Here is a 23413-nt window from a genome sequence, read left to right on the forward strand (position 1 = left end):
CAGCTGGAAGTTGTTTTTCTTAGCCTCAATCATCATCACCATCATCACCACCATCATTACCATCATCATCATCATCATCATCATCACCATCACCACCACCACCACCACCACCACCACCATCATTACCATCATCATCATCATCATCATCATCACCATCACCACCACCACCACCACCACCATCATCATCATCATCATCATCATCATCAACATCATCATCATCATCATCATCAGCATCATCATCATCATCATCAGCATCATCATCATCACCATCATCACCATCACCATCATCGCCACCATCTCTACCGTCGGGTCACGTGACTGACTCGGTCGCGAAGTCTCGAAAGTAAATCACGATGAGAGCGGACCGTTGTGACGTCACCCCCACCCCGCCGGATTAGCCACGTGCCCCCTTGTTAATCTGGACGGCGGACGCGGTGCTGCCAGCTGTCAGTCCGGGGAGCAGAGCGAGCCCAGTCCCGGGAGGAGAGCAGCAGCAGCGGCTCCGGAGCCCCGCGGCTCTGGTCAAGCTTCTTCCTCTACTGCTTCCGCTTCTGATCCTTCTGCTTCTTCTGCCGCTGGTGCGGCCATGGCACTCAGCTCGCTGCTGCTCGCAGCTCAATTTGCTCTCACAGGTGAGTGACATGATACAGGTGAACTGTTCTCGAGCTCGGCTTAACTTCAGACATTTCCGGCAGTTATTTTTTCTTTTCTTTTTTCGGATATTTTTTCGGATGGGATCAGTAGCCACTGACTGGGAGCGAGTCAAGGATCAGAGCCTTCGGGGGGGGGTGTGAGAGGTCAAAGTGCTGTGTGAGATGTTGGGGAATTTTTACTAGAAAGAGAGATATATTTAATTTTTTTTTTTTTTTTTTTTTTAATGATTTAAAGTTTGTTAAAAAAGATAAAGCAGTAAAGCAAAAAGCAGCATTTCTTTCTGGCTGAGTATTCCTGCCATCGAAAACTTTAGAACCACTGTTCTTGGAATGATATTTTTTGTGGACAAGTTAAATAAATGGTTTGCTTTTAACAAACTATCCTTAAATGAAAACTAAACCAAATGCATGCTGTTTGAGGGCAAAATAAATTATTTTGACATGAAGGTTTAGTAATAATAATGAGGTTGAATGTGTTGGAAGTCACATCTATAACATGTTGGAAAGAATTTATCCAAATCCAAGTCCAAACAAAACAAACTTTGTTTGTCGAAAAGATTCATTAATCAAACTCCAAAAACAGCTATCAGGATTATAACTGGAGTTGGTTATTGTGAACCAACTACCTGAAATTATGTACCGTGTAGTTAACAATAACAACTTGTGGTTATTCAAGAAATGTTGAAGACGAGGGAAGGTCAATGTAATTTAAAAGGGATCACTTATGTTTTCGACTAGTACAGCAAGAATTAATGTAAAATGTACAGTAGGTGTGTCTGTGTGTGTGTTGGGAGTGACATTATGGAATGGATTCAGTGATGGACTCAAAGTGTGTAATTCTCCTCTGGAATTTAGAAAGACTTTGAAGCGTAAACTAATGGAAGATTATATAGCAAACGGAGTGTACATGAGAATCTAAAAAGGTGAATGTTAGTGCAATTCATTTTTTTTTTCCTTATTGTAAATTTATTCGTAATTAAGTTTTTGGATGGTACAGGACAGGCAGAAATAAGCCTTGGGCTTCAGCCTGCTCATTTTTTGGATCTTCAATCTTAAACTTTGCCTATAATAAAGTTATTCATTCATTCACAGTTTCAGTTACTTTCTTCTGACTGAGGTCTTGATGTTGCGACTGCGATGTGGTTGTGGTTGGACGTCTGACCTGATGATATTTGGAATATTTTGCCAGTTTTATGGCAGAAAGTTTCCCTCAGCTCAGCTGGCTTCTGTCCTCCTGGTTTATCGGGTCCTGTCCACCTGGTTTTCAGTTTCTGTCCTCCTGTTTATTGGTTCCTGTCCTCCTGGTTCCTGCTCTAACCCGTGGCTTCCTTCTCTTCAGTGGCTGCCACCCTGAAAACAGCAGAAGACACCGGGACGGACGGGCCGTCTGTTCCTACACCTGTCTACCCCAGCGTCACCTTCCAGCTGCTGGACGTGCAGCACGTGATTCTCCAGCAGGATGGTGGAGAACCGGCGGGGAACAGCAGCTGGAGAAGCCTCTCCCAGACCTTCCTCTTCACTGCTCCAGCGTCCAGGCAGCTTCAGCCCAGGGTCAACGCCTCCTTCGGACCCCTGACCGTCGATGCCCCTGTTCCCCAAGATCAGCTCCTGAGTGGCCCCAAGATCCTGGCGGTCCTCCTGGCTCGCGAGGTCCGCTCCTCCTCCCCGGTCCTCCGGATCCTCTTCCACATGCCCACTGACGGCCAGGTGGGCTCGGACAGGACGGGCCCTGGAGACCCTGAGCGCAGGAGAAGTTCCGGAGCTCAGTGCGTGACGGCCTACGCTTTCTGGGAGACCAGGGAGGTCCGAGGGTCCTGTCTGCTGACTCCGGACGGGTTCTGCGTGGCCCAGCTCAGGCCGGAACCGGCCTGGTTCGGCTCGGCCAGCCGCTCAGGCAGCTCCAGCAGGGAGACCGGCAGAACGGAGGGAGCCCGTGGTCTGGAGCGGAACCCCGTGGAGGTCTACTTCCAGAGTCGGCGGGACCCCACGGGCCAGTGCACCCCCCAGGACAGCCTGCAGAGGGTGGGCGTGGGCAGGGGGCGGGACTCCAGGGGCTCAGGAACTCCCATGAAGAGGCTTGGCAGCGTCAGCCTGTTGAGGAGTCCGCCGGGCAACCCCACCTTCTATCGACTGAAACTAGGGGGCGCCGTGGTCATCCAGACCTCCTCCAAGCCCCTGAAGACCGGAGATGTGGCCACTTTCTACGTCTTCTTGTCTAGCATCTCCACCGTCCACAACTTCAGCCTCAGGTGAGGAACTCTGTCATTTGTCTAACGCTGTTCCCGGCCATGCTAGCATAGTTAGCGTAGCTTAACAGCAACCAGTGATACCAGTGGACTATGCCAGTGGTCTAAACCAGTGAACCACACCAGTGGTCTACATCAGTGGACCACACCAGTGGTCTAAACCAGTGGTCTACACCAGTGAACCACACCAGTGGTCTACATCAGTGGACCACACCAGTGGTCTACACCAGTGGTTTTGTCTCAGACCTCCTGGTGAGGGAAATCAAACGTGAAGCAGAAGGGCGACCTCGAAGACGAAAGGCTTCTTCAGTTCAGAACTGAACCCTTCTACCTTAAAACGACCCGGATGACAGAGAATCTTCATAGACGAGTTCTCAGTGAAGGTTCCAGTGTTCCACTTGACCAGTGACTGGATCAGAAAGTCCTGCTGAGTCACACTGGAAGAAACTGCAAGTGTGTGTGAGTGTTTGTCTGTGTGTGAGTGTGTGTCCATCCCAGTTGTGCATCCACCCCTGGCTACACAAAGTTCCCTCTAATCCCTGATGATACGATGCTGCAGCAGCTCGCCGCTAATCTGAAAGGTGAAGATATGTCTCCTAATCCAGCGGCTAAACCTGCCTCTCAATCCCACACACACACACACACAGACACACACACACACACACACACACACACACACACACACACACACACACACACACACACACAACACACACACTGACACACACACACACTGACCACTGACACACACACATACACACACACACACACACATACACTGACACATACACACTGACCTGGATGTGGCTGTGTGTCAGACGGCCTCCTCTGGCCGGACCTCGACCCACTGAACTGGCGCTGAGGCTCAGCGGCGCCCCTGCCAGGAGCTGATTGGTTCCTGCAGGGAGACTGATAATCTGACGGCTGATTGAAAGTAAATCAAGAGTTTAGGGTCGGAGGTCACAGATGACAGATTATCCTGCACCCAGCGTGTGTGTGTATGTGTGTTGCACATGTTTGACTGTAAAATGTTGAGAGTTAAACAGCAATGTGTCAAAGTGTGGAAGATGTTGAAACACAAAGATGGGGGAAACTTCCTGTGCAGTTGGTGCTCTACACACACGGCGCCACCTGTTGGCAGAGGGGAGGAAATGAGTGTGTGTCACCCACAGTGACCCACTGGCTCCTTATGTGTGTGTGTGTTGTGTGACCTCGAGCCTCCAGGGGTTATTGACCAGACTGTTGTTGATGGTGTGAACACTCTCAGTTAGCTGTGTGTGTGTGTTTGTGTGTGTGTGTCTGTCACGGGTTGGGGAGGGGGGCTACTGACCCCAGTAGGAATTGATTGTGTGTCACGTTGTGAGTCTGTTTTCTCTCATCAGCCTGGAATTATTAGTATTTTTTTCATTTGTGTGGTGAAGTGGGCATGTCCAAACCCCGGGCACGCCCACTTCACAGGATCACTGTGATTGGTTGCTACTTGGTGTCGTTCCCCTGGTCTGGTCTGGTATAGCAGAGTACCCTCCCCCTCCCCACTCGACCACCCCAACAACCCAAAACCTGTCAAATGTGTGAGAGCCCTGGCACGCCCCCTGGTGGACACCCACGGTAATGTCTGTGTGTGTGTGTGTGTGTGTGTGTGTGTGTGTGTGTGTTGCAGGGCCTCGGTGAGGACGGGCCGGCTGACCTTCGGGGGAGTGCGGCCCAGTAAGCCCGCCCTCTGGGACGTCCGGGTGGAACCAGGAAGAGAGTCGTCCCCCAGCAGCGTGTCAGTGGTCTGCCGGAGGAGGGGCGCCGTTACCGCCAAGAGGTCGCGACCGGCACTGCACTGCACTGCACAGCCAAGCACTGCACGACACCACAGCCATCCAGAGCAGCCCACACACACACACAGCAGGCTCCACCTCTGCCCAGCAACCCCTCTCAGCACCCCCCCCCCTCTACGCCCCCCAAACCCCCCCCACCCCGTGCGACCCATTTATCCAGAATCATCCGTAATCACGGCTACGTTATCCCAGATTAAGCGCCTGCACGTTCTGAGCAGCAGATTAGGAAGGACACATATTCCAAGTTGTGTTCCTCACACACACACACACACTCACACACACACACACACACACACACACATAGGGGTGAGTAGATTTCCAGGAAATGGGGGCAGACTGATGTTAACAGGTGGTTCTGATGGACTTTCTTCAATGCAGCTCCAACACCTGGTGGTGATGATGATGATGATGATGATGATGATGGATGATGATGATGATGATGATGATGATGATGATGATGATGATGATGGATGATGATGATGATGAATGATGGATGATGGATGATGATGATGATGATGATGTTAGATGGTGGTGATGATGATGATGGTGATGATGATGATGATGGATGGTGATGAACACAATGTCTCCTCTGTCAGGGGTCTTCTGGAGGTCCTCCAGCTGGACCTGCTCCTGCAGGATGAGGTTCTTGAGGCTCAGACTTACTCGGTGTCGTGGCGTCTGGAGCTCCTGGGGGACGTCAGGGACGCTGCCATGAAGATCTACAGCGTCCAGAGGGACTTCGTGGGCCTAGCTCCTCTGGTCATGGTGAAGAGCACTAGCATTACCAAGTCTCCGACCTCCAGTTTTTCCCGGTCCTCCCAGTACACCCAGTCCCTTTCCTTCCAGTCCTCCCAATCGTCCAGGTCCTCCCACTCCACCTAGTCCTCCCACTCCTTCCAGTCCTCCCAGTCCTCCCAGACCCCCTCAGTCCTCCCAGTCCTCCCAGTTCTCCTAGTCCTCCCAGTTCCCAACCTCCAGTCCTCCCAGTCCCAGTCCTCCCAGACCTCCTAATCCTCCTAGTCCTCCCAGTCCATCCAGTCCTCCCAGTCCTCTCAGTCCACCTAGTCCTCTCTGAGCCCCCAGGCCTCCTAGTCCTCCCAGTCCACCCAGTCCCAGTCTTCCCAGTCCCAGTCCCCGAACCTCCCAGTCCAGCGAGTAAAGTTGAAAAGCTTTTCTAACTGCTTCTCACTGGTTTCACACATGAGCTCGGTTAGCAGCTAATGCAGCTAACACAGCTAATGCTTGCATGGATGTCCTCCGTGTGTGTGTGTGTGTGTGTGTGGTGTGTGTGTGTTGGGGCACGGGGAGGGGAGCGGGGGGTCCTGCTGGTCACTGGGCCTCAGCCGGACACCGGCGCCGCTCCAGGATTGCGGTCAGCAGCTGTTGACGGGCCGAACATCTGCCCAGCCTCCCGACACACACATGGACACACACACACACACACACACACACCCACACACACACACAAACACACACACACACACACACACACACAAACCAACACACTGAGCTTCTTACAGACTCACAACATCCTGTCAGCTGACCTGCCAGGCCACGCCCACACCACCAGCCGGCGGGAAAGTGGAGCAACACAGCTGCTGATTGACTGGACATGGGACTGGATACACACACACACACACACACACACACACACACATACACACACACATAGTCAGCATCATGGAGACAAACATCACAGCACATCTGTCCGTGTGTGTGTGTGTGTGTGTTTGTTAATCCTTGCTGCCCCGACACACACACACACAGACACACACACACAGACACACACACACTGACAGTCTGTTGCTCCACTCACTTGGTGCATGCAGCTGAAGATATTTGAACCAATGCTTTTTGGACACGTCACAGTTGCTATGAGTTCCTAAACTAAAATAAGCTAAGTTTAGCTAAGCTAAGCTAAACTAAGATAAGCTAAGCTAATGTAGCTCAGGCCAGTGACTCTCTGCTTGTGTCATTGCTGGTTTTGTCATCCAGGACACGGATGTGTTGAACACGGCAGTGCTGACGGGTCAGCGGGTGTCACTTCTCGTCAGGACTCTGGCGGTGGAGGCCGACGGCTCCCTTCATGATGTCACCAACTTCACCAGTTGCATCTCTGACCAGGAGGCGGTGCTGAAGGTGGGTATGGGCGGTTGGACAGCGACTTCCAAAATCACAGAGTCAACGAGTCGAAACTCAGGTTGTTATCATCATGGTGTGTGTGTGTGTGTGTGTGTTTGTGTGTGTATGTGCGTGCGCAGGTGTCCCAGCGCTGCGACTACATCTTAGTGGACGGGACGGAGGCGTCAGGACGCAGCAGCGTGACGCTCAACTTCACCTACAGCTCCCTGAGCGCTCAGCTGGAGATGAGGGTGTGGTTCCCCCGCCTGCCGCTGCACCTCCACCTGTCCGACCCCGAGCTCAGCCCCATCAAAGGCTGGAGGGTCCCAGTGTCCGCCACCGGCCGCAGGTCAGAGGTCACGCTCTACCTCCAGGGTGGTTTTGACGAAAAAAAAAAAAAAACTTAAAAATCGAAATTGAAATCGATCGTGTGTGTGCACAAGGTCGACGTGGGACAGCGAGGAGGAGGAGGAGATGAGGAAGGGGAGGGGCTGCATGCTGCAGTACCAACACTCGCCACTGAGAGTGCTGACGCCCTTCGTAGCCCAGACAGGCGAGGGGGCGGAGCCTGTGGACTACTTCCTGGGTCCGGATTGGAGGGTAACTGAAAGGAGCTCTCAGAGGTCGGGAGGTCGCCGTCGCGCCGACCCACGTGCTCACACGTGTCTGCTTGCCTTTGATTGACAGGTGGACGTGACCAATCTGGTTGGCCCCTCCCTCAGAGTGGCGGACCCCGATGTGGCCCAACTGCTGGACGGGGGGGTCCTGCAGGGCCGGTCAGTGGGCACCACCACCGTGCAGGTTAGCAGTGCGTGTATATGTGTTAGCATCAGTGTTAGCTCTGCTATAGCATGCATGCTGATACCTGTTTGTGTTAGCATCAGCTCTGCTGTAGCATGCGTGCTTATACATGTGTGTGCGTTAGCGTTAGCTCTGCTGTAGCATGCACGTTAATATGTGTGTGTGTGTGTCCAGGTCCTGTCCCCCCTGCTCCCCTCCCAGGTCCTGGGCCAGGTCTCGGTCCGGGTGGTGGACGAGCGGGTCAGCGTGACGTCGCTGGGCGTGCAGCTGGTCTCTGGGCTGTCGCTGTCGCTGCAGCTGAACGTGGCAGGCACCGGGACCCTGGGGGCCACGGCCAGCACCAGGGAGACCATCACACAGCTCCAGCAGGTGACTTATGGGATAAAGGTTCTAGAAAAAGGAGTGTTCAGGTTTGGAGCCCCCTGCTGGCTTTCTGAAGAAATCAGTGTGTCTCACGACAAGATGAACCCGATCGCAGAGCAGCAACCTAATCAAATCAGCAGGTCGAATGCAACTCGGTCACATGATGAGGAAGCAGCCAATGACATGTCACTTATCAATCAGTCGATCATCAATCAATCGTCATCATCAGTTCAATCCGGAGCTACTGACAGGCCAGAAAAACATCCTCCTCATCACAGTGTGTGTGTGTGTGTGTGTGTGTGTGTGTGCGTGTGTGTGTGTGAGACTATTGACAGGGCCATTAACAGTGCAGCTGCATCGACCCCATCGTGGTTAATGTGTTTGTGACGTGGTCCATCCACTGTGCGTGTGTGTGTGTGTGTGTGTGTGTGTGTGTGTGTGTGTGTGTTTTACAGCAATATTTTTCTGACTTCATGTTTGCCACTGTCAATAACAGCCTGTTAGAGGATGTTTGTGCTGGAGGCCATCACACACACAAACACACACACAGACTCTGCGACAGGAAGTGGGTCAGTGTGCGTTAGTGTGATTGGATCGGCTAATTGTGTAGCGGCTCATCAGCTAAACGATGTTTCTGCAGTCGAGCCGCTCGGATTATAATGCAGTGATGATCAGGGAGGCCACGCCTTGATGGCACCTCCCACGCTCACCCTGTGACCCGGACAAAGTGTGGCAGGCTAATGCTAAGATGAGAGAGCGGCAGGCAAATGCTGAGCTAACAGGGCGGCAGGCTAATGCTGAGCTAACAGGGCGGCAGACTAATGCTGAGCTAACAGAGGCGGCAGGCTAATGCTAAGCTAAACCCTGACCTTGTCCTGATGTCCTTCCAGGAGGCGGTGGTGAGCTGCTGGCTGCGCTTCAGCGACGGTGCCGTGACGCCGCTAGCGCTCTTCGACCGCAGCTCCTACCAGCTGACGGTCTCCACCCCGGATGAGGGCGTGGCCACAGTGCGTCGCACGCCGCGCTCCACCTTCGTGGTGGCCAGGGGCGACGGCGGCCAGCGGGGGGCGCTTGTGAAGGCGGAGCTGAGGATCTGCGAGGAGTGCCAGAAGTCCAAGAGGAAGAGCAGGCTGGTGGTCGGCTCCGCCCCGCTGAAGATCGACCTGCAGGGAGGGGGCGGGACAGTGGGTGGAGCTTCCGAGGCTGTGGGCTGGGTCAAATCTACCGTCACCTCCAGGAGATCTGAGCAGCCTCGGGGGGTGGGGCTTGGAAGCTCAACCCCTTCCACCTCCACCTCCACTTCCCCCTCCACGTCCTCCTCCAGCTCCACCTCCTCCACAACCATCAGCACCACCTCCACGACCATCAGCACCACCACCACCAGCACCTCCACCACCACCACCACCACAACCACCTCCTCTTCCACCTCCCCCTCCTCCTCTGCCCCGCTGAGTGTCCGCACACCGAGGCCGGACGTGAAGGTCCCGCCCCCCAGCAGGGGCCCGCCAGCCACCAGCGACCTCGTCACGACCTTCCGGGCGCTGGGCGACCTGGAGGTGGGCGTGTTCGCCCTGGTGGGCGTGTGCTGCGCCGCCCTACTGGCCTTCCTGCTCAACTGCGCCACCTACGGCCTCCGCAGCCACAAGACGCCCACCCAGGTGGCTGCGCCCGGCCGGCTGGCCCCGCCCACCAAGGACCACAAACACGACTGGGTGTGGCTGGGGGGCCACCGGGGGGCCCCCCCTGCCGCCGCTGCCCCGCCCCCTCAGCGGCGCCCCCCGGAGGCGTCGTCGGCTGCCGCTGCAGCCGCTGCTGCTCCGGAGCGCACGGCCACGCTGGGCCGCAGTCGCAGCAGCAACTCACAGCAGCAGCAGCAGAAGCAACAGCAGATGGGGGTGGAGCCCACGCTGCTGGCCCCGCCCACCCCGGCCGGCGTCCATGCCCACCAGCTCCACTCGCCCACCAGCAAGCGCAACCAGGTGCAGTTCACCACCTTCACCACGCTGGACGTCAAGCACCTGGCGGCGCTGCGGAGCAACGGCGTGGAGGTTGGCGGCGGCTGGGGGGGAGGGGGGCCCCCCGTCCCCCCGCTAGCCCCCCTCCCTGACAGACCCTGGCCCTTGGTCACGCCCGTGGGGGACCCCCAGTGACTTCACAGCCCCGAGATGATTTGATGCTTGCCACCGCCCACCCCGTGTCTCATGTAGCCCTGCCCACCTGCACCACCTGTCTGATTAAAGACCTAGACACACTCTGAGTCTGAGTCCAGTTCATCCTGGCGGGGTGGGGCTAACACCTGGCTGGGGGGGTGGGGATAACACCTGGCGGGGGGGAGGGAGGTGGAGCCAACATGTGTTTGGGAGGTGGGGGCAACACTTGGTTGGGGGGGGCAGAGCCAACATCTGGCTAGAGGGGTGGGGTCATCACCTGGCTCCGGGGGTTGAGTTAACACCTGGTCCTGGTTCTGCTACTGATCCTGGTTCTGGTCCTGGTCCTGGCAGGAGCAGCTGGTCTCTGATTGTTATCATCTGCTGTAACGGACCTATGAAGCTCCACCTCCCGCTGAGCAGCAGCGTCAGAGGAACTCTGTCCAAGCGTGCAGCTCTACTGCCCCCTGGTGGCAGGAGAAACACAGAGCGGCAGAGTCGGGAGCAGCAGGTGAGACAGGCGACCGTTGTGCGAGGGAGACGGAGTTCAGGTGAATTCCGGAAGTGGACGAGGCGGAGATGCTGATTGGCTGCGGCCGCACCATGTGACCTCCTGACTTGACGAATTAATGGACCACAAAGTGTTGGCAGACCTCCCACGATGCTCTGGTGCCCCTCGGGTGCATTTAATGCTGAGTCATTAGCTGTGCAGGAGGTGCTGCAGCATCCTGCCTCCAGAGGGCGCACTGGTGTCTTCCTGCAAGTGTGTGTGTGTGTGTCTGTGTTAATCCTTGTATTGTATGTCATTCACCATGAAGCTGTCATCGTAAGACTTCTTCTTCTTCTTCCTTCTCCTGAAATCACCGGAAATCAGTGTCGACTCTTTTTTTTATTGATTGGAATATAAATAAATAAGGATTTACAGACCAGAAGCGGAGCCACACAAAGATTAACATCAACATCATATATATATATATATATATATATATATATATATATATATATATATATATATATATGTATATATATATATATGTATATATATATATATATATATATATATATATATATATATATATATATATATATGTATATGTATATATATATATATGTATATACAGGTACTACCCAGGAAATTAGAATATCCTGAAAAGGTTGTTGTATTTCTGTGATTCAACTTAAAAGGTGAATTTGACATATTATGGAAACGAATATGCAGGTGTTTTGGATTACTTGCCTGATTAGAATTTGACTCTTTGGAAGCTACAAAACTGAAGCTTTTCACAGTATTCTAATTTTCTGAGTTTGTGGGTTTGTGGTTTTAATAAGCGGAAAATCTTAATCAGCAAAGTTACAACAAGGAACTGCTTGAGAATTTGCGTGTAATGTCTCAATAAAATTAGTTGGTTTCATCTTTTATGTTAAATTGCCAACAACTTTTACTTGATATTCTAATTTTTCAGGTCGTTCTGTGTGTATATATATATATATATATATATATATATATATATATATATATATATATATATATATATATGAATAGTTGTTTTTTTTTAAGTTACAAATTACAGAATGTCGCCTGGAGGGGTCAGTGTTGTGTCAAAATCAAAGGGCAGTGATCAGCAATCACGGAACCACACCGTCCTGCAGGGGGCGCACACACACGGGCAGCGAAGGTCTGTGGAAACAATAACATCCCACTGTGTCTTTAGAGGGACATTTTTAACCTGCACACCTAGAAGACAGGAAGTGTCTCCTGCTCTCACCTGGATGACGGAGCTCAGCTGCTGATCACCTGAACGGACACGACTGGATGTGAGGTCATGTCAAACATTGGTGCTTTATTTGGTCATTGATTTGAAGGTGAATGAGTTTAATTTGATTTATTTGAAACGAAATGCAAATTTAGAGAAAAACAAATATGTTACGATTGTACATTAAATATAATAACTATGACTTTTTTCAACTCAAATAACAAAATTTGATGGACAAAAGCATTGCAACCCTTTCTGTTTTCTTTATGAGATCGCCAACCTGTTGGAAAAAATCATATCAAAGAAGAAGAAGAAGAACGGAGTCGTCCTTCATGAGTTGAGTTACACCTTTTCAACATCGGCCAGAGCGGCAGGCAGTCATGTGACACGCCATTTGACACGCCCCCAACATGTGACACTGAAGAGACGAAACTACAATCTGAAGGCAGGGGAGTAAACAGGAAGTGAGGAGAGTAAACAGGAAGTGAGAAGAGAAAACAGGAAGTGAGGAGCGCAGACAGAAAGTGAGAAGACAAAACAGGGGCTGTATCTCAATTCAGGTTCTGCGCCCTTGAAGTGCGCATTTTAGAAGGAAGTTGCGTCATAGCACTGCGCAAAGGCTCGTCCCAATTCCCGAGGGTGCTTAGGACGCTCAAAATGCGCCCTCGGAAATACGCACTAGTTTTAGCCGATTCCAAGGATACACCGCACTATCCTTCGCGCACTTGGGTATCCCATGATGCTTTGCGTGCTGCTGCAAAGCATCGTGGGATCCTGGGAAGTCAGCTGAAATTAGCGGCATGTCCTGGTTAAGACACGACATATAAATCTAAATATTGAAAGTATCCAGTTTTTAACGTAGGATTTTATTTATTTGATCATCCAACGGCATCGTTAGATGGCGAACCAATGGTTAGCTTGATACTATAAAAATGTCACTTCCGGGGTTGGCCAGCCGGAGGGAACGGCGGTGACGAAACGAGGAAATACGCCGAAGGCTAGACCATCCCGTGTGGTTACCGAGGGAGGCGGGGTTTGGTCCGTCCTTCTAGGCTGGGAAGTCTAAGAACGCTTCCTTCAGACGGAGGACACTCGGTCTCAAGGGTGCAGAACCTGAATTGAGACGCAGCCAGGAGGTGAGAAAAGAAAACAGGAAGTGAGGATAACAAACAGGAAGTGAGCAGAGTAAACAGGAAGTGCGGACAGTGAACAGGAAGTGAGGGTCACAGACAGAAAGTGAGAATCTAAAACAGGAAGTGAGAAAAGAAAACAGGAAGTGAGGAGAGCAAATAGGAAGTGAGCACAGTAAACAGGAAGTGAGGACAGCAAACAGGAAGTGAGGGGAGTAAACAGAAAGTGAGGAGAGTAAAGAGGAAGTCCAGTCCGGGTCATTGACCTCAGCGACCTCTAGCTGAGCTTGTGGTCTAGCCGCTCCATGAAGGTCCTGAGAGCCTCGGACTCTGGCAGCTCCATGTCGGGACACACCCACTGGATGGGGCTGAGGGTGGGGCCAGGGGCGGGGCCAGGGCAGGGGGCAAAGCCGAGGGAGAAGGTGGTGAACTGGACCCTCTTCCGCTCTGTGGTGGGCGAGCTGAGCCCACTTGCCCGCTGGCTGCCGCCACCGTCGCCGCCGCCTGGCAGATCGTCCTGTTGCAGGCGGAGCCCCTCCTCCCAGTGGGGTGTGTGGCCTCGGCCGGGTGGGCGGTGCCTGAGGCCCAGTGGGAGGAGCACTAGCAGGGCCAGACCCAGTAGGGCGACGCCCAGCACACCTAGCAGGGTGTATGCTCCGGCCTCCAGCTCCACCAGCCTGGGCCCGTGTGGCCCCGCCCCCTCGGGGAGCCCTGCCCCCTCCTCCCTCGGCCCCGCCTCCACGCTGAGGGCGGAGCCGCTGTACCGCGAGGAGCCCCCGGACTCTGGCTCCCCCTGCTGGTCCACCTTGACCCTGACGCTCAGGGTTCCATTTGCGATGGGCAGTGGGTGTGGCCCTGCAGCCGGACACGCCCCTGGTGGGCGCAGCTCCACTCGCACCAGGCTGCCCTGGCCGTCCCCCCGGGCCACCACTGCAGGCCACGCCCACCGCGCGCCGCCCCCCCGCACCACCGACACCACCCGCTCATCCAGCGAGGCGGCGCTCAGCGTAAAACGGCTGGGGTCGTAGTCGTCTAGCGGGGAGGCGGAGCCATCGCTGAACTGCAGCCACACGCTGATGGGAGACTCCTGAGGAGGAGGAGGAGAAAAAGAAGGATGAGGAGACAATGGACATTTTTCTCAAAGACAAATTTATGGAAAGATAAATTAAGTAAAAACGAAAAATAAGTCAATAATAAGGAGAAGAAGAAGAAGAAGAAGCAGAAGAAGATGACCACGCCCCCCACCACCTCTCACCTGTCCCAGCGAGCTGATGAGCTCCAGGGTGCTGGTCGTGGCCACCAGGGCTCTGCTGCTGGACGGGCTGAGCTGCAGCTGCAGCGACAGGCCAGACACCAACTGCAGCCGCAGCACCGTCACACTGACCTGCTGCTCCCGGACCCGGACCAGGACCTGGGCCAGGACCCTGGACAAGAGGGGGGACAGCACCTGGACCACAGGCAGACAGACAGTCAGTCAGTCAGTCAGTCAGTCAGTCAGACAGACAGACAGACAGACAGACAGACAGTCATTCCCCCCCGCTACCCAGCAGTGACACCCACCTGCAGCTGGGTGGCGCCCGGGGCCTTGCCCACCAGTACCCGGCCCTCCAGCTGGGCCACCCCGGGGTCCTCCACCCTCAGGTTGTCCTGCACCAGGTGGGTGACGTCCAGCTGCCAGTCGCCACCCAGCAGGAAGTCGTGCTGCTTTGGCCCCGCCCCTTCCTCCTCCTCCTCTTCTTCCTCCTTGTCCTCCACCGCCACAAAGCTAGTGAAGACCCTCAGCGAGGAGCTCTGGTACTGGTCCACGCAGCCGTCCGTCTGCAGCCTGCAGGGGGAGCAGCAAGCAGCAGCACGACTGAAGCTCTCGTCTTCCCCAGCAGGGGGAGACAAACCACACATCGCTGTGTAGGGAGTTGATTCTTCTCCTTCTGCTGCTTCCTTTTCTACACTTGCAGAAGAAGCTCCACTTCCTCACCTGGAGGTGGATGCGGGGACCCTCCAGCCGCTGATGGGGCTGAGCTCGGGGTGGGACAGGTGGAGGTGCAGCGGCAGGCGGGGGAACCACACCCTCATCTCCAGCTGAGCGCTCAGGAAGCTGTAGGTGAAGTTGAGCGTCACGCTGCTGCGTCCCGATGACTCCGTCCCATCCACAAAGACGTAGTCGCAGCGCTGGGACACCTGCACACAGACACACAGACACACAGACACACACACACACACACAAACACACACACACACACACACAAAGATACACACCTGTTGATAGTATTGTAACATTGTAGCAGTGGAGTCGGTAAGATTGTTTGTAAATATATTTGATGATTTTGAGGATTTTCAGTGTGTGTGTGCATGTGATTCCCAACCGGCCAATCAGAGAGCTCGTTCAGGTCACTCCTCCCTACACTCCCATCTTTTTTTTCTTTGCCTTCCTATTTTTCTATCCTCTCTCTGGACTGAACCTCCTCCTCCTCCTCATCCTCTTCCTCCCCCTTCTCCTCCTCCTGTATGTTGTTCCAGCGGCTGCCACCAGGGTACACCGGCACTCTCACCTTGATGACCAGCTGGTCGGTGGACCTGCACTCCACCGACTCGGTCACGTCCGACAGTGCTCCGTCCGCCGCCACCGCCACCACCCTCACTGGCACGGCCACCGTGCGGCCGCTCAGCACCGCCGTGTTCAGGATGTCCGTGTCCTGCAGGGGGTGATGCAGAGCCACAGCAGGACCTTCAGCAGCCACTACTAGAGGAGGGGCTACAGTTGGAGCTAATGCTGGGGTCTCAAAGGAGGAGAAAGTGTAGGTATGTTGTGACGGGGGTCCTCACCATGGCGAGCGGCACGATGGCGCCCAGCTCCTGTGGCGCCAGGCGGATGGCAGCGGTCACCTCGGCGCTGCGGCGCCCACCGCTGCCGCCGCCACCCAGTGGGTACTCCACCTGCCAGCCCACCCGGGCTGCCGTCAGTGCTGTCACCTCCAGGTCAACCTGCAGGAGGCGCCGCTGGCCCAAGGTCGCAACCTTCCTGCGGCGGCAGAGCAGGGTCACCACCCCGCCCTCCTCCTCGCTGGCCACGCCCTGACTGACGCTCCATGCCACCGGGTCACTAGCTCGTGCTCCCAGAAAGGCCACGCCCTCCTTCAGCTTCACCCTGACACACACACACACACACACACACACACACACACACAACAAACGCACTTCGTTCATTTCATCATCATCGGACTTGCAATCAACACTTAGTTGCGAAGGTGGTGCTCTGAAGACCAGTGCTGATCATTCCCCCTGATGCTAGCAGTAGCCCTGATGCTAGCAGCAGTAGCACTATTTGGCAGTGAGGTCAGTTTGAGGGAAAAGCATCAGATGTTTGAAGATCACAGTTTCCAGTTGAACCTGTTCTGAGCTGATTTCAGGCAGAACCAGTTGATGGATTAATATGTCACATGTTCAAAATGATCTACTTTGGAAAGTTGGACATTTTTGCTTGATTTACTCCAGATTCCTCCGCATGAAGTTCTGATCCTAATCTGAAGACGGCCGGCTGCTGCGTGCTTGCTCTGCCGGATTTGTGGAACGTGTCCCTGTTTGGGATTTTTAGATTAACACACATGTAAAATGTGTCACGGCGGCTTTTTTTTTTTGATTTTGGCCGGAATGCCAGGAAGTGAACTGAGCCGCAGTAGATTAGCTGCAGAAAGCAGGTCAGGACCAGTAGACAGCAGCTTCCATCCCCCTAGGCTGCTGTCTATCTGGACCAGGGCCCCACACACACACACACACACACACACACACACACACACCCACACACACACAGGTCCAGCAGGAGGTCCGGGCTAGGCTGAGACCTCCTGCTGGATTTGCTGCTCCAGCAGGATCATCCAGCTCATCCAGAGGTCGGATGATGTTGGCCGGAGGTCACGGATGTAATCTGAGGACGAGTTGGTGGAACCTGCAGGGAAACGACGACGTCCTCTGATTTATGGACGGGCTGAAAAACACAAAGCCAGCGAGCATCCTGGGAGAAGACTGGACACACACTGGACACACACTGGACACACACTGGAGACACACTGGAGACACACTGGACACACTGGACACACACTGCACACACTGCACACACTGGAGACACTGATCATCTGACCAGCTGAGCACCTGACCACATGACCTCCAGCAGGTGAGCCTCACCTGAGGGTGAAGGCCTGCGGCACTGTGGGTGTGGCCAGGCTCAGGAAGGCAGAGAGCAACCCCCTTTGGCGGAGCGGTGCGGAGGGCAGCGTTAGCAGGAAGTTGGCGTCCAGCCGGAGCTCCGCCATCGGCCGCAGGAGCCGCACACTGCCGATGCGCCGCATGGTGGAGGCATGTCCCGCCATTGGCTGCTGCTGCTGCTGCTGCTTCTGCTGCTCCGCCCCCTCGCCACCGCCACACTCTGCCTCCTGTAGGCTGTAGTAGAGCTCCACCGGGGTCCCCGGGACCTGCTGGGGGGCCCGATGGTGGCGTCCTGGCTGGAAGGTGGGTGGAGCAAACCAAGTGGGCGGAAACTCCAGCTCAGCCACGCACAGGCCCAGTTCTCCCCGCAGCCTGCAGGCGGCGCTCACCTCCTGCGTTTCGTGGAAGGCCGACAGTCTGACGCAGGGCAGCAGGGGGTCAGGGGCGGAGCCAGAGGGGGCCCAGCCCCGCCCAGCCAGGTGGAAAAGCACTTGGAGGCGGGGCCAGCTGGACTGCACCTGTGGGTTCAGGGTGTGGGCAGAGACCTTCCAGTTGAAGGTGAAGGGGGGTGGGGCCGGATGTGGGGCCATGGCCAGGGGGGGCGGAGCCACGGTCGCCGTCTGCAGCAGCAGCTCCAGGGGGACAGGCTGCTGTGCCGTCAGTGGCCCATAGGTGGCGCTGAGGAGTGGCGCCCGCCGCGCCCGGTGCACAAAGAAGGACTCAGTCCGCGACTGCAGGCTGCAGTTCCTCATCAGGTCCTGGGGGGCGCCACCACTGCGCAGGAAGAAGGCCTCGGCGTGCAGTAGCGAGTAGCGGACGGGCAAGTAGGAGAGGGCGGAGCCTGACCTCTGGACCGCCTCTGCGACCTCCGCGACCCCCCTGCTGTCCACCACTGGAACACACAGGAGGACCAATCAGACGTGGCTCACACACACAACACAGAGGCCCTAGCAGCTCCCTGTAGGGGGCGTCACAGGGGATAGTCGTCAGTGGTTGACGTTGATTCATCTTCTCGCTGTGTTGTGTTGAGCTGCTCTGTTTTGTGGGTCAAACAGCAGCGACTCTGCTGCTCGTTGCCCTGTGATGAGATTAAAGGCTGAAAACACATTATGGCTGATCAGCGATCAGATTATCACACTAATCTGATCAAAAGACGACATCATCATCCATCATCATCATCATCATCATCATCCATCATCATCATCATCATCATCATCATCATCATCATCATCATCATCATCATCATCATCACCATTACCATCATTATCATCACTATTGTTATTGCCATCATCATCATCATCACCATCATCCTCATCACCAACATCATCAATCACCAGCATCACCATCATCTTCATCATCATCACGATTAACATCACCATCATCATCTTCATCATTATCACCATCTTCACCACCATCATCACCATCATCACCAACATCACCACCACCACCACCACCATCATCATCATCATCATCATCATCATCATCATCATCATCATCACCTGGTTGACAGGTGTTGAACTACCTGAGGCTTTGTGGGAGGAGCCTGCCAGGCATGCGGTACGCTCACTCTACCCACCCCTACGATCCCACCCAATAGCAGAACTTGAGCGAAGAACTAACTTACAATAAAAAACACCAACAACAACCTGACTGAACAGAAACGACACTCGAAATAACCCAAAAACTTCCACTTTTAACTTTGTCCTTGCGTACTGACGTCAGCAGGCTCTTACCTGCGCACAGGAGCAGCGCAGCGACGCAGCGGAGCGGCTCCATGTCAGCGGTTATCCTCTGGGGCCACGACCACCGCCAGGTGGCGCCACCTGCCGTCCACAGGGAGACACGCCGTCAGCGTCCCCACCTGGTCCTCACTCACACCTGCAGCACACCTGTGTGTGTGTGTGTGTGTGTATATATGTGTGTGTGTGTGTGTGTGTGTGTGTGTGTGTACTGACCATCCTTCTGCTCTGCTTCACTGTCCGCTCTCAGGCCGCCCACCGCTGCTCATCAACCTACCACGGAGTCTCTGAACTCCGCAGGATGAGCCGCAACTTGATGATGTGCGCATCAGTGAATGAGTGAGTGAGTGAGTGAGTAAGTGCGTGAGTGAGTATGCGCCGTGTGTCGATTGCCTGCCCGACTGAGGAGCGGAGGCGCTGCGCCGGCGAGTTAGAGGGCGTGACGTCACCACGGGTAGTGGCGTCACAGTCCCGGGCTGAACGGAGGGGCGGGTCGTGGCGGATCGGAGCGGAGCCTGAAACATTACTCCACTACAAGCATGGAAAAGAGAATGACTAGGAGAGCGCCCCCCAGTGGCATAACTGGACTGGTGAGTGAGCAGCTGATTGGACGATGTGTCTTTTTTTGGGGGGGGCTCACTCTGACCACTGACCTAAAAACAAGTGCAATCCACTTACACTGTCTGACCGCAATCATAGCCACCAATCAGCTGCCCCGCACGCTCCCACACACAGACACAGACACACACACACACACACACACACACACACACACACGCGCGCGTACATGATGATGAGATTTCCTGAAGAAAAAGACAAGAAAGTCTCATGATTTCCATTAACCATGAAATCAATAATCAGTTGATCAATCAATAATCATCTCTCTCTTGGCAAAGACAATCATTCATGAGGGAGAGCGTGTGTTTGCGCGCGCGCGCGATGCAGCTGGATAAGAATGCAGGATGTTTGATTTCAGAGCTACGTGCATGGGCAGCAGCTAGGGGGCGCTGTCACCATGCTTGTCTATTTTTTTCGGGACTGAAACAGAGTTTACTCGTTTTTTTGTTGTTGTTTTTTTCAACTCACATTCAATTCAACAACTTTGACAAACACATGAAAATGATCAACAAAACAGTGGTGCGAGGATTCATTCAATGAGACTCAGTGAGGAAATATTGGTATTATATCAACAGTATTTCAACAATAACATTTTCTCCACGGGCTAATGACAGATTTAAAAATAAAAGAACAGTGATAAACGAATTAACTAATAATTCTAGATAGATAGATAGATAGATAGATAGATAGATAGATAGACATATGTAATGGCTCTCGGCAGGAAGGATTTCCTGAAACGTTCCTTCAGACACCAAAGCTGTCTCCGTTACAGGCCGTTGAGGTCTGTAGTCTGCCAGAATACCAGCAGTATAATTATTAATGGTATTAATTATTAAAATAGCCTCGCAGGCCAATTATACATGACAATGCGGGCCAAATTTGGCCCGCAGGCCAGAGTTTGACACCTAGAAGTTAGAAATGACGTAACCAGGAAGTAGGCGAAGTTAGCTACGTCACGTCCTTTCCCCAGCCTCAATCAATCCTCGTGAAGTATGTAGTTCGGTACTGACGGCACTGTAGCAACACAAGCGGCTACCAGCATCAGTTAACTACTCCCCCCCAAAGTCTCTCCTTCCCCCGGCGGACCGCCTACCGTCGAGCCGGGATGCCTCGCTACGCTCAGCTCGTCATGGGTCCGGCGGGCAGCGGGAAGGTAACTAACTATGCTAACGTGTTGTGCTCGCAAGCTAACGAGCCCAAGGCTAACGAGCCGCTATGTGCGCATCGGGTGACGTTGACGGTGTCTTCTCTTCTCGTGTGTCTTCGCTCCAGAGCACCTACTGCTCCACCATGGTGCAGCACTGCGAGACCCTGGGCCGCTCGGTGCAGGTGGTCAACCTGGACCCGGCGGCGGAGCACTTCGACTACCCGGTGATGGCAGGTGGGAATGATTCGCAGCGAGGGCAGTTGTTGTAATAATAACGGTACATTTTATTGAAGCGCCACCCTGAGCACCCAGGGTGGCGCAAAGCAAAAGTCGAAAAGCTACACAACAGAAAATAGTAAGTCAACAGGCAAAGTGGGGTCTCGCGGGACGAGATTTTACGCGAATTACAGTTTATGCGCTTCACACCATTCAATGGAAACACCTGCAATTTGCAATTTTACTTTGTTGAATTTTATTTTATCTTGCGAAAAACTGTAATGGGAACGCAGCTCGTGTTGTCGCCACACTTGAACGTTTCAACTCGCTTGTGAACTCCGCAACACCGTCTTGTCCTCAGACATCCGAGAGCTCATCCAGGTGGATGACGTCATGGAGGACGACTCGCTGCGCTTCGGCCCCAACGGGGGCCTGGTCTTCTGCATGGAGTACTTCGCCAACAACTTTGTGTGGCTGGAGGAGACTCTGGGCCACACCGAGGACGACTATATCCTGTTTGACTGCCCAGGTGACCACGTGCGTGCTCGGAGTCCCCGTCTGCTCAGCGGGTCTCCGCAGCGAACGCCTCCACTGAGGAGGAGCAGCAGCAACGTTCTTTGTCTTCAGCATGATGTTGAGCTGCGGGTGTCTTGTGTGGGCAGGTCAGATTGAGCTCTACACTCACCTGCCGGTGATGAGGCAGCTGGTGGAGCACCTGCAGCAGTCGGAGTTCCGCGTGTGTGGAGTCTTTCTGGTGGACTCGCAGTTCATGGTGGAGTCCTTCAAGGTAACGTGGTCTCAGAACATCTGGAGGAGGGAGGGAGGTAGGGAGGAGAAGGCTGAATTACATTTAGGAGGAACCAGGAGGTGCGATGCTCAACCTCTTCTTTGTCCTCACACGCAGTTCATCTCCGGGGTCATGGCCGCTCTGAGTGCCATGGTGTCGCTGGAGGTCCCCCAGGTCAACATCATGACCAAGATGGACCTGCTCAGCGCCAAAGCCAAGAAGGAGATCGAAAAGTCAGTGTTCAACTCAATGCAAATCAATTCAGAATACTTTATTTGTCCCTCAAAGGGCGATTTGATTTCATTCGCATAAAAAAACTTAATAAAAACGCAACAAAAAAAATAGTTGACCAGACATACATGGCGTGCGTGCGTGCGTGCGTGCGTGCGTGTGTGTGTTGAGCAGGTACCTGGACCCAGACATGTACTCCATGATGGAGGACAGCTCGGACACCTTAAGGAGTGCAAAGTTCAAGAAGCTGACTCAGGCCATCTGCGGCCTGGTGAGTGAGGTCATCAGTGGGCGGAGCTGGAGGGAGGGTGAAGCTCGGCAGTGTGTGACCAGGTGGTCGCGTTGTGTGTGTGTGTGTCCAGATCGACGACTACAGCATGGTGCGCTTCCTGCCCTTCGACCGGACAGATGAGGAGGGCATGAACATCGTGCTGCAGAACATCGACTTCTCCATCCAGTACGGAGAAGACCTGGAGTTCAAGGAGCCGAAGGTAGTGTTGTCGTCAAGACCGCACCAACCAAGACCAAGACATGATCAAGACTAGAGGGGATCAATATTGTAAACACGATTCTTAATCACGACTATGCGTCTTGTTAGGAAAAGCGGCTGTATTTTTTTTCAGTCCAAAATGAAACTTTAAATAATGAATGAGTAATCGCTTAATAGTTAAAACAAACAAATTGTACCCAAGAATGTAGTATTTTACCAAGGGCTGACTGAACAAAGTGCCAAGTGCAAAGACATGTATTGTTCCATATAGTTCTGGAGTTCCACAGAGTGAATGTTCTCCACTTGCTGTGCCCTCAAACATTAAATTAAAAAAACAAAACAGAAGAAGGTGGAACCTCTGTGAAAACTCCAGAATGGTCCACTTTGGTTACAACGCGTTTGGCAGAATGTTAGTTTTAGACCAGGGGACACAGTGGGTTCTAGAATTTGACAGAGGGGGGGGGCTGGAGCAGGAGCAGATGGATGGAGCGTTTTGGTGACCCACCTCAGTGGAGGAAAAGATATACCGTGGGTTTGAAGTCCCAGTAATGATTTTCTGTGTTTGTCTCTGGGTGGCAGGATGATGAAGATGAAGATGAGTCCAACCTGAACTATGACGAGCTCTTCCAGGACAAAGGCAGCTGAAGACGACACCCCAAACTGGAAAGAAAAACAAAAAAACAAAAACAAAAAATTTTCTCAGTTGGAACAGCCGTGGAGTGCATCTCCAGCCCTGCACTACTGCTGAGGAAAGGACAGGTGGCGCTGAGGAGACAACTGGAACCTCCCAGTTGCGGTCACCGGGACAATGTTGATGTTGCTCAATATTTTTTTTAAATGTGCTATATTTTTGAATAAAAAACAACAAAAATAAGACGTGCTCATCAGATTGTGTTGCGATGGGAATTGCAGCTCTTTTCAGAGAATCGGTTCTTTTGTTTCAG

The 23413-nt window shown here is 53.5% G+C and overlaps 3 protein-coding genes across 3 annotated transcripts; 2 read left to right on the forward strand and 1 right to left on the reverse strand.

The window, feature by feature from the left end:
- Nucleotides 1–90: 90 nt before the first annotated feature.
- LOC142890230 (transmembrane protein 132D-like) lies at nucleotides 91–10248 on the forward strand. Its single transcript, XM_076029123.1, has 10 exons — nucleotides 91–632; nucleotides 1993–2902; nucleotides 4560–4709; nucleotides 5322–5490; nucleotides 6721–6864; nucleotides 6987–7195; nucleotides 7290–7446; nucleotides 7534–7647; nucleotides 7822–8016; nucleotides 8901–10248. The coding sequence occupies exons 1-10, from the start codon at nucleotides 587–589 to the stop codon at nucleotides 10158–10160; spliced, it is 3354 nt and encodes a 1117-aa protein (XP_075885238.1). The 5' UTR covers nucleotides 91–586; the 3' UTR covers nucleotides 10161–10248.
- A 2799-nt stretch (nucleotides 10249–13047) lies between these two features.
- Nucleotides 13048–18492, reverse strand: LOC142890233 (transmembrane protein 132C-like). Its single transcript, XM_076029126.1, has 7 exons — nucleotides 17221–18492; nucleotides 15865–16186; nucleotides 15591–15734; nucleotides 15017–15219; nucleotides 14602–14866; nucleotides 14297–14488; nucleotides 13048–14128 (listed from the first exon to the last, which is right to left on the reverse strand). The coding sequence occupies exons 1-7, from the start codon at nucleotides 17991–17993 to the stop codon at nucleotides 13319–13321; spliced, it is 2709 nt and encodes a 902-aa protein (XP_075885241.1). The 5' UTR covers nucleotides 17994–18492; the 3' UTR covers nucleotides 13048–13318.
- A 2056-nt stretch (nucleotides 18493–20548) lies between these two features.
- gpn3 (GPN-loop GTPase 3) lies at nucleotides 20549–23340 on the forward strand. Its single transcript, XM_076029128.1, has 8 exons — nucleotides 20549–20751; nucleotides 20871–20979; nucleotides 21323–21490; nucleotides 21624–21748; nucleotides 21866–21981; nucleotides 22154–22250; nucleotides 22342–22470; nucleotides 23049–23340. The coding sequence occupies exons 1-8, from the start codon at nucleotides 20704–20706 to the stop codon at nucleotides 23112–23114; spliced, it is 858 nt and encodes a 285-aa protein (XP_075885243.1). The 5' UTR covers nucleotides 20549–20703; the 3' UTR covers nucleotides 23115–23340.
- The last annotated feature ends 73 nt before the right edge of the window (nucleotides 23341–23413 follow it).

This window comes from Nelusetta ayraudi, unplaced genomic scaffold (genome assembly GCF_046127955.1).
Source record: "Nelusetta ayraudi isolate G7.1 ecotype Tasmania unplaced genomic scaffold, CSIRO-AGI_Nayr_v1 ptg000026l, whole genome shotgun sequence".
NCBI lineage: Eukaryota > Metazoa > Chordata > Actinopteri > Tetraodontiformes > Monacanthidae > Nelusetta > Nelusetta ayraudi.

Coding starts and splice junctions, on each gene's coding strand:
- LOC142890230 (XM_076029123.1), top strand. CDS start 587: ATGGCACTCAGCTCGCTGCTGCTCGCAGCTCAATTTGCTCTCACAG. Junction 2,903..4,559: donor GTCCACAACTTCAGCCTCAG/GTGAGGAACTCT, acceptor TGTGTGTTGCAG/GGCCTCGGTGAGGACGGGCC. Junction 4,710..5,321: donor GGCGCCGTTACCGCCAAGAG/GTCGCGACCGGC, acceptor CTCCTCTGTCAG/GGGTCTTCTGGAGGTCCTCC.
- gpn3 (XM_076029128.1), top strand. CDS start 20,704: ATGCCTCGCTACGCTCAGCTCGTCATGGGTCCGGCGGGCAGCGGGAAG. Junction 21,749..21,865: donor TCATGGTGGAGTCCTTCAAG/GTAACGTGGTCT, acceptor CCTCACACGCAG/TTCATCTCCGGGGTCATGGC. Junction 22,471..23,048: donor TGGAGTTCAAGGAGCCGAAG/GTAGTGTTGTCG, acceptor TCTGGGTGGCAG/GATGATGAAGATGAAGATGA.
- LOC142890233 (XM_076029126.1), bottom strand. CDS start 17,993: ATGAGGAACTGCAGCCTGCAGTCGCGGACTGAGTCCTTCTTTGTGCAC. Junction 16,187..17,220: donor CCGCAGGCCTTCACCCTCAG/GTGAGGCTCACC, acceptor TGTGTGTGTCAG/GGTGAAGCTGAAGGAGGGCG. Junction 14,129..14,296: donor TCATCAGCTCGCTGGGACAG/GTGAGAGGTGGT, acceptor CCTCCTCCTCAG/GAGTCTCCCATCAGCGTGTG.